Here is a 9,760-nt window from a genome sequence, read left to right as displayed (position 1 = left end):
CACCAACTTTAGGCATATCTTTTCACTTAAGCATTTGCTGGAGCTTAGCAACTCTGCCTATTTCTTGTGGATCTGATGGACTCATCCCTGTTGGACTGCCTTGGCCCACTCGCATGCCTCCCTGCACTCTGCCCCGGAGGCGGAAGGAAGCCACTTCCTCCACCCCACCCCACCCCAGGCACGAATTACTCACATGGTTGACAGAGGAAGCCCATTGAGCCAATGGTGGCTGAGGCTCCTCTGCTTCACACACATGCACATTTGGGCCCCTCTCCCAGGGGCTGATGGGAGTTGTAGCAAATGTTGGCGCCATGTTGGAAGGCACCAATGCAGCTGCCATCCCAGGAGCTGCTTCTGCAGTCGCCATCCACCGGCCATGCAAAATCAGGGCCCCTGGGATGAAGGAAGAGCCCAGGGCACCTTCAAAGAAAGCAGGGCGGCCCTGCTTAAAGGTAAAAGGTAAAGGACCCCTGGACAGTTAAGTCCAGTCAAAGATGACTATGGCGTGCGGCGCTCATCTCAGTTCTCAGGTTGAGGGAGCCGGCGTTTGTCCACAGACAGCTTTCCAGGTCATGTAACCAGCAGGACTAAACCACTTTTAGTGCAACAGGACACTGTGATGGAAACCAGAGCACACAGAAACGTCGTTTACTTTCCCGCCACAGCGGTACCTATTTATCTAGTTGCACTGGCATGCTTTCGAACTGCTAGGTTGGCAGAAGCAGGGTCAGAGCAACAGGAGCTCACCCCGTCACAGGGATTCGAACTGCCGTCCTTCTGATCAGCAAGCCCAAGAGGCTCAGTGCTTTAGACCACAGCGCCACCCACTTAAAACAGGGCACTTGGCCGGCATGTAATATATACCACATTTTAAACCCATTGCTATTGCAATGGGCTACAAATGAGCTATAAAATAGATGAATAATAATAATCAAAAGCGAAACAGTGCAATTATTGAGTAAGAGAGACTGAATGACCGTTGCCTTTATTGTCAGGATGGTTTTCACCCTCTTGCGGAAGAAGGCCACTTGCAAGCCGACCCCTTCCATCCCTGGTAACAGTGGCAGATGAAATTGGTTTTCAGGGCCTTTCTATCCTTCTTCCTCATATATCCTCTCACCAGGACTTTTCTTGCATCGGAGTTATCGAAGACAATCTTAAAACGGTGAGAAGGCAAATGCAGGTAGGCATCCGATTCACTGTTTCTACGAACGCATCTTCCATTCAAGTTGCAGAGAGTTTTGCTGCAGAACGTCGCCGCAGAAGTCACATTAATGATGTAACGCCCCAAGGGACCACCTATATAGCTTTTCAGTTGCAAACAGCTTTCCTAAAAGAAAACAAAGACAACAACAGGCTTAGTGGCAGAGCGATACCTTGCACATCTACAGAGAAGTAAACCCCACAGGGTCCACGATGGCTCACTCCCATATAAACTGGAATATTGGGTTGCAGATTGCATCTCTATTGTCAAATGACCAGGTCAGATACTTGTCTGAGTGATCAAGGAATGTGTCTCTGGCAAAGAAGGGAATGGGGTGGGGTGGGGTGGGGTGGGGTGGGGTGGGGGATTCTATAAATCTCAGTTTTATTTATTTATCTGTATGTTTCTACAGCCCATGGTAGTGAGGAAAGCATCAAAATGGATTCTTCATTTTGCTCCTCATCTTTTCCTGTAATTTCCAGATCTGTCGACACCACCATGACATGCAGGTATACAGGTTTGCCTAGTAGGAGCGCCCACTCAATTGAGCCACCAAGATTGTCACATTCAGATGGTATACTAAGGACTTCTCTGCATTTACATTTTGCCCTGCTCTTTCCAGGCTTTAAAGCTCTGTGTCTGAGTCCCTTCCTTCCTTCCTTCCTTCCTTCCTTCCTTCCTTCCTTCCTTCCTTCCTTCCTTCCTTCCTTCCTCCCCCCCCCAAGAGCTTTCGCCATAAAAATCAGCTCTTTAAAGAATCTCCTTTCTCCTTTACTTTTTTTTGTTCTTTTTATGATTTTAAATTCTTGAGAGCCCTCTGTTTATCTTATTCATATGTAAGTTTTATTTTCTGAAGGCCAGAGCTTTTATTTCAGAGGGTACTCAAGGCTACGCAGCACCGGCACCTCTTTTTTTGTTGTTAAAAAGTGTGGCACTTACTTCATAGTGATTACTGGCACCCATTTTTCTTCTTTAAAAAAAAGCACTGCTGAAGACTTATATTTGGGGTAAAAAGAACATACAGAGAGGTGCTCACTTTCCAAGTCCTGGACTGCAGAATCCGGGACCGGCAGCCGTGTGACACTGGATGTTGCGTCGACGTAACTTCCGGTGTCGCTTTGCCCTTCTATGAGCACCAAAAATGGCCGCCGCCGGCTTCGAAAGTCGCTTGTACGCATGTCAGGAAGTGCATCGACACAACTTCTGGTGTTGCTCCGCCCATCTATGGGCACCAAAAATGGCCTCCGCCGACACCGGAAGTCGCATCTATGCACTTCCGGACATGTGTAGATGCGACTTTTGAAGCTGGCAGCGGCCATTTGTTGTGCCCATAGAAGGGCAAATCGGAAAGAAAAAATCTGGCCGCTGGCAGACGAAAATAACGGAGAAAAACGGGAGACGAAGTGATACGGGGGACCACCGGGAAAAGGTAAGTAAAATCGGGGTTTTCCCGGAGAAAACGGGGTACTTGGCAGCTATGGAGAGGTGTTGGACAGAAGAGGAAGGCAGGCAAGAAAGGTCTTTCTCAAGGTGTGAGGTTGATGAAGGGGGAAGCTCCCAGGTGAGAGCTGGGAGGATTTACTTCAGTCATGCTGGCCACATGACCCAGAAAAACTGTCTGTGGACAAATGTTGGCTCCCTTGGCCAGTAAAACTAGATGAGTGCCGCAACCCCAGAGTCGTTCGCGACTGGACTTAACTGTCAGGGGTCCTTTACCTTAACCTTTTTATGTGGACTGAAGATTAAGATACAATTGTGATAGGTTTTGTGTTGTTGTTGTTGTTGTTGCTGCTGCTGCTGCTGCTGCTACTGCTGTTCTTTTCTTTTCTTTTCTTTTCTGTTCTGTTCGGTTCTGTTCATTTATTTTTCTTCTTTCTCCCCCCCTTTCTTCTTCTGTTATATCTTTTTATTTCTATTTCTGCATTACATTATTATTATTATTATTATTTCTCTTTAGACCAGTTTGGTTTTTTACTGTACAGTGGAACCTTGGTTTACGAACGCAATCCATTCCATGGAGGCGTTCGTAAACGGAGGCATTCGCTCCCCGAAGGCACGCTTTTGCACGTGTGTGAAGCGCCGATAGAGCGCTTCTGCGCATCCGACGCCGCGGAACCCGGATGTAAACACTTCCGGGTCTGCGGCGTTCGTAAACGGAGGCGTTCATAAACAGAGGTAGTTGTAAACCGAGGTTCCACTGTATTATATGTTAAAAACAAAATTAATATGGGGGTGGGGAGAGAAGAAGATGAGAGGTTACCCAATAATTCTTGCAAAATCAAATACATTTTCTTAACCCAGATTCACTTACTTTACTTAGGGCATACCGATGGTTTCCCCACAGGACGACTCCGGCAGCCCCCAATGCTGCACTCTCACCAATAGTATTCACCAAGTCTTCCTGAAAAGTAAAGCAGGAACATGCATAATAACCAAGAGGCAAAGCATAATATAAAAAAATCCTTCCAGTAGCACCTTAGAGACCAACTAAGTTTGTCATAGGTATGAGCTTTCGTGTGCATGCACACTTCTTCAGATACACTGTGATACAAGAGGCAAAGGTAAGGTATTGCTGTGGTGTCCCCATATGAACCAACCTGCGATCATAACCTAAAGCTCTTCTTCATGTGCCTCCTCCGCAAGAGGTCCAGAGACAAGAACGGGCCTTTTTGGGGTGGCTCCTTGCTTGTGGAGTGCTCTCCCCAGGGACAATTGCCTGGCACCTTCGTTACATAGTTTTAGGCACCAAGCAGTAACCTTCTTCTCCCAGGGCTTTGGCTAATTAAACAATCTATGGCCTTTTAAACTGTGTTGGGGGCGGGTATTGTTTTTGTTTATTACTATGGTGTGTATTTTTGTGTTTTTATATTGTAAACCATTCCGTGATCCTTGGATGAAGGGTGGTATGGAAATAATAATAATAATAATAATAATAATAATAATAATAATAATAATGTTAAAGCTATGGTTTTCCCAGTAGTGATGTATGGAGGTGAGAGCTGGACCATAAAGAAGGCTGATCGCCGAAGAATTGATGCTTTTGAATTATGGTGCTGGAGGAGACTCTTGGGAGTCCCATGGACTGCAAGAAGATCAAACCTATCCATTCTTAATGAAATCAGCACTGAGAGCTCACTGGAAGGACAGATCGTGAAGCTGAGGCTCCAATACTTTGGCCACCTCATGAGAAGAGAAGACTCCCTGGAAAAGACCCTGATGTTGGGAAAGATGGAGGGCACTAGGAGAAGGGGACGACAGAGGACGAGATGGTTGGACAGTGTTCTCGAAGCTACGAACATGAGTTTGACCAAACTGGGGGAGGCAGTGGAAGACAGGAGTGCCTGGCGTGCTCTGGTCCATGGGGTCACGAAGAGTCGGACACGACTAAACAACAACAACATAATAATAATGTACACACTTGTTTTGCTTTTCTTTTTTCTTTTGGTTCACCATTGCAGAAACCACTAAAGAAACAGGTTTTTTGAACACTACAACCCCCCCCCTTGCAACACCTGTTTGCCAGAGATTTCACTGGTATGAATGTGCATACCAGAGGGAATAATGCAGTTTCCCACAACCCTGTCAACCCTCTTTTAAAAACAAAGGCTAGTGTCTGTCTCCTGTGAAAACATGCAATTTCAAGAGTGTGGGATCAATCCAAATGACCAGGATAGGGCACAATAAATGCGAACCCTTTTCAGCACCCATAAAGCTCAAAAACTCTGTGTTCTGAAAACTATATCCCTGCTACCTGTATAACCCAACTCTGAAACTGCCTGGATAGCTCAGTTGGTTAGAGCGTGACACTGACAATGCCAAGGTTGTAGGTTTGATCCCGGCAACTGCATATTCCTGCATTGCTGGGGGTTGGGCTGCTAGACATAGCTGCCAAGTTATCCCTTTTTTACAGGGATTTTCCCTTATGCTGAATAGGCTTCCTCGCGAGAAAAGGGAAAACTTGGCAGCTATGCTGCTAGACGATCCTCAGGGTTCCTTCCAACTCTGTGAGTCTACTTTGAGCTCCCATGCCACCACCAGCCCTGTGCTTTTCTACAGCTCTATGAACCTGTTGGGGAAAGTCGCCATGTCAACAGTATGCAGGTGATGTCTAGCTGTTATTCAGGAGAGGGCATGAGGTTGCTGGATCGGAGTCTGAGTGCAGCAATGAGCTGGGTGAGGGCCAAAGAGGTGAGACTGAACTGTGTCGAGATGAAAGTGCTGGTGGCGGGCAGTACTTGCCTCCAGGCTGGATGAGGCTGCAGTCTTCCAGGAGGATCAGGTCCATAGATTGGGCAGTATTCAAGGACCTAACACTGCAAGCCTGTCTGGATACATCGAAAGGAATTCCTGCGCTTGAAGGTGGTGTAAAATGAGGCTTCTGGGCTTCTGGGTGGCAGTGCAATTTGGGAATGTACCTCGCCAATCCTTAAAGAACAGCACCAAGATGCCTATTGGCAAGCAGGCCCAGTTCAGGGTTTGGACTTTGGTCTGTAAAGTAGGTCCTGGGCCCCCAATACTTGAATGCTTGCCTCTGCCAATATGTGCTACTATCTGCAGCAGAGGCCTTAATGTGATCCTGTGACTGTGGCGCAATATGCAGCCACCTCCCATAGCTCATTGTCAGCTGTGGCTGTAGAACTTCGCTGTGGTGCTCTGCTGAGGAACTCTCTCCCACTAGAAATATCACACACACACACACACACACACACACACACACACACGTTCTGCTGTTGCCAACTTTCCATCACCACATGAAGAACTTTCAGGTGTGTTTAAAGGCGTCGGCTCCTGGAGGCCGAGGCACTTTGCTCCCCCCATCTTTTTTATTTTTTAAAGGGCAGAGCGCCCTCAGTATTCAGAGGGCCTCACTCGAGATATCAGGGTGCTGCGTTGGGCCCCCTTCAATTTTCCAGAGAATATGGCGCCTCTGGGTGTATTGTGCATTTAGGGAAAGGAGTGCTAAACCTTGCTCTGTTCACCATGGCAGTATATTTCTTTTTAGACTGTTTATGATTTAAATGCATATGTTTGTGGTTTAAATGGGACAAGGGTGGTGCTGTGGGTTAAACCACAGAGCCTAGGGCTTGCCGATCAGAAGGTCGGCGGTTCAAATCCCCATGACGGGGTGAGCTCCTGTTGCTCTGTCCCTGCTCCTGCCAACCTAGCAGTTCGAAAGCACATCAAAGTGCAAGTAGATAAATAGGTACCACTCCGGCGGGAAACGACGTTTCCGTGTACTGCTCTGGTTCGCCAGAAGCGGCTTTGTCATGCTGGCCACATGACCTGGAAGCTGTACGCCGGCTCCCTTGGCCAATAATGCGAGATGAGCACCGCAACCCCAGAGTCGGTCACAACTGGACCTAATGGTCCCTTTACCTTTATATGTGTTGTAGTACACATATATTAGGGCTGCTATACGTCCGGGTTTTCCTTTCCCGGACATATCCAGGATTCGTCCGGGTGGAATTCCTGAAAATCGCTCAAATGTCCGAGAAAACCTGGACATATGGCAACTCATGCCAGAAGTGTTATTTTGGCGATTTCCCTTAAAAATACCAAAAGATTTTGCAAAAAAAAAAAAAGCTCAGAAACTTTAGCCAGAGAAAGAAGAAGAAGAAGAAGAAGAAGAAGAAGAAGGAGGAGGAGGAGGAGGAGGAGGAGGAGGAGGAGGAGGAGGAGGAGGAGGAGGAGGAGGAGGAGGAGAAACGCTTAACAACTTCTGTGTCAGGATTTTCACTTTTTGAAATATAGCAATCCTAACATATATGATTGCGGGGGTTCAGCTCAGGCCAATGCACCCTGGGCCATTCTGGGGACAACCCAGCCTGCCCTGGAAGCAGTCCTAAATTGGTTTGGGGAGCAGGACTAATGTTCCAGGTAAAAAAACAAAACCTGCTGAGACCTGGGAGCTTCCATTTTGCAAAGTGCTCCTTCCTAAGTAGCTCCTCTGTATGAGCAAACTGCAGGAAAGTTACTTGTAAGGTAGCAACTACTCAAGAGCGTGTCTACTCATGTGACTCAGTGTCAGATTTACGTACTGTATAGGCCAAACAAGCTATAGCTTAGGGCCCCACTCTTTAAAGTTTTTAAAGGAAAAAACAACTGGATGTACATTTCCAAAATATAAGATAAAAAACAAATAAAATAAAAGCTACATACAGCAACGGTGTTTTGTATTGTGTTGTGTAGGCTCCTATTTGTTATGTGCAAATGGATTTAGATACCTATTAGGTCCATAAATTACCATATAGCATATATTCAACACAAAAAACAGCGACAATTTGTTGTTGACAAAGGACAGCTGGACATATAAAGGGCCCCATTACCTTCAGTAGCTTTGGGCCTCATCAAACCTAACTCTGGCCCTGGTGTGGCCGCTGCACTTTTGAAGCCCAAAGGACACTAGTTCACTCTCCAGTAGGGTTGCCAGACTCAATAGAGGACAGGACTTCTGTGCCTTTAATTGCCCTGCTCTCTTTTGAGTCTGGAAACCTTAAAGAGAAACCAGCAGACCCTTTGTTTAATTTCCAAGCAAAGGGTCTGCTGGTTTCTCTTTAAGGTCTCCAGACTCAAAAGAGAGCAGGGCAATTAAAGGCACAGAAGTCCTGTCCTCTATTGAGTCTGGCAACCCTACTCTCCAGAACAGGGAGTTCTGGTTTCAGAGCATTGCCTACTTAGTGACAGAAGTTGTCCTAGGCTCTTCCATGAAATCCTTTCTCTAACATTGGAGCTTTCACGTGTATACAATCGGGTACCTGCTCAAAAGTAATGTTTATCTGGTTCTGGGAGGTTTATAGATTCTAGTCTATGCATTTCCCCTTACCTCTGTCAAAGCATGGAACGTTCTGGCATAAAATGGCCTAGAATACGCAAAAACAGGCAAGGCATAGTCCTTTCTAGCCATGGTAGCAATGCGCATTGCTTCCATAACCCGATAGCGTACAAATCTCTGAGCGTTCCGACTTGACTGCATCCTGCGCTGCAGGTATATGGAAGGATATAGAGCAGTGCTTTCTTTCCATAGCCAACGCAGACGCTCGTTCAATTTCAAGTCAATCTTTCCACATTTTCCTGTGTATTTCTCTGGATGAACCATGAAATTATAATTACCGCATTCTGGGTATAGATAGTAACCCCAGAGTCCATTTGGTCTCATTCTTTTAGCTTCGATAAGGGTGTTCTTCATAAACATCTTCCCTGCCTTTTCAAAGGCTTCCTTAGCGATGCTCCTGATTCTGTAACTAGACCAGTGAGGATTCTGCTTTCTAATAGGTTCAAGAGACCAAATTTTGTATTTATTTCTAGTGCCCCGGTTCCTCATCCACTGGGGCTTCCAGCCTTCCCAGTCAATGACTCCAAGTCCCTTGAATTGCTTCATAGGTATGGCCTTTTTGAGATCAGACTTGAGTTTGGTGATGTGCTTGTAAAGGTTTCCATGCTGTGGTATTCCGCCGTTGATAGGCTTAGCGGGTTTCTTTAAATAGGGGTAGTAGCCCAAGCGATTGTGATAAAATATTGTCACGGTGGAGCCACTCAAATCGTCATTGGGATTTGCATGAATTTTAAAAGTTCTGAGGTCTAAATTCACCTTGTATCGCAGCTGGCACAGTCTGGTTGGTGCATTCCATAGCACTACGAAAGGTTTGCGTGGGAACAATGGAGCCCTTGCCTGCATAATTTCTTTACCATCCACCACCATCACTAACATCCAGACTCCTAAACATGTAATCCACAGATTGCGCAGAGTATGCCATTTTTCCGATACTGCTGGGGCAACTTCATCAAAGGGTGGGGGGAGGGAGGAAAAAGAAAGAAAGGGAACATTAGTGAACAGTGAAGACAAGACCTTTATAAAAATATATATATATTTTTATTTGATTTTACAAATGAAAAAATAATTACAATGCTGAATACATATCCATAATATGAGATTTCTCTTAATCTTGTGAATCCCCTCCCCATCCCTTCCATGAGTCCTATTGTCAGCATTTCCAATTGCATATTATTTCATAGTCTATGTTTTATATATATCCATAATATCATGATATTTGTTACATTACAAGTGTGATTTAAATCCTACTAATGTTTTCATCTGCTTACAGTGGTCTCCTAAATTAATTATAAACTTCTCCCATCCTTCCTTGAATTTCTTGTCTTCTTGGTCTCTGAGTTTCAAGGTCAGCTTTGCCATTTCAGCATAGTCTAACAGCTTAGTTTGCCATTCCTCTCTGGTAGGGACTCTATCTTCTTTCCATCAGTGAAGACAAGACCAAACATAACTTTTTCTAACTGGTGAATCAGTTAAGAAACAAAGCCCTAGAGCAATTTAGCCCCAGTAAGGCTGCTGCAGAGGCCCGGTTGGCAAGTCAGCCTGTCCCAGAAATCAACCCCAGGTTGCAGAATCTAATGTAGCAAAACAGGCACCAAGCTCTCCATGTGCAACCCAGGGCGGGTCCACAATCATGGTTTTTAACACTAAGGAAAGGTTAAGGAATGCTTTCGATAAGCTAAATGGACACATGATGTCCTGCTATTTATGTTCATAATGTGTTATTA

The 9,760-nt window shown here is 45.7% G+C and overlaps 1 protein-coding gene across 1 annotated transcript; it reads right to left on the bottom strand.

The window, feature by feature from the left end:
* Nucleotides 1-1,003: 1,003 nt before the first annotated feature.
* On the bottom strand, nucleotides 1,004-8,942 carry LOC118080137 (hyaluronidase-1-like). Its single transcript, XM_035105068.2, has 3 exons — nucleotides 8,028-8,942; nucleotides 3,516-3,605; nucleotides 1,004-1,330 (listed from the first exon to the last, which is right to left on the bottom strand). Exons 1-3 carry the CDS (start codon nucleotides 8,910-8,912, stop codon nucleotides 1,004-1,006), a joined length of 1,302 nt encoding a protein of 433 aa, XP_034960959.2. The 5' UTR covers nucleotides 8,913-8,942.
* Nucleotides 8,943-9,760: the final 818 nt, after the last annotated feature.

Source organism: Zootoca vivipara, chromosome 2, assembly GCF_963506605.1.
Source record: "Zootoca vivipara chromosome 2, rZooViv1.1, whole genome shotgun sequence".
In the NCBI taxonomy this organism is placed as follows: domain Eukaryota; kingdom Metazoa; phylum Chordata; class Lepidosauria; order Squamata; family Lacertidae; genus Zootoca; species Zootoca vivipara.
Note: the sequence above shows the minus strand (reverse complement) of the source record. Positions and strands in the feature narration are given on the sequence as shown.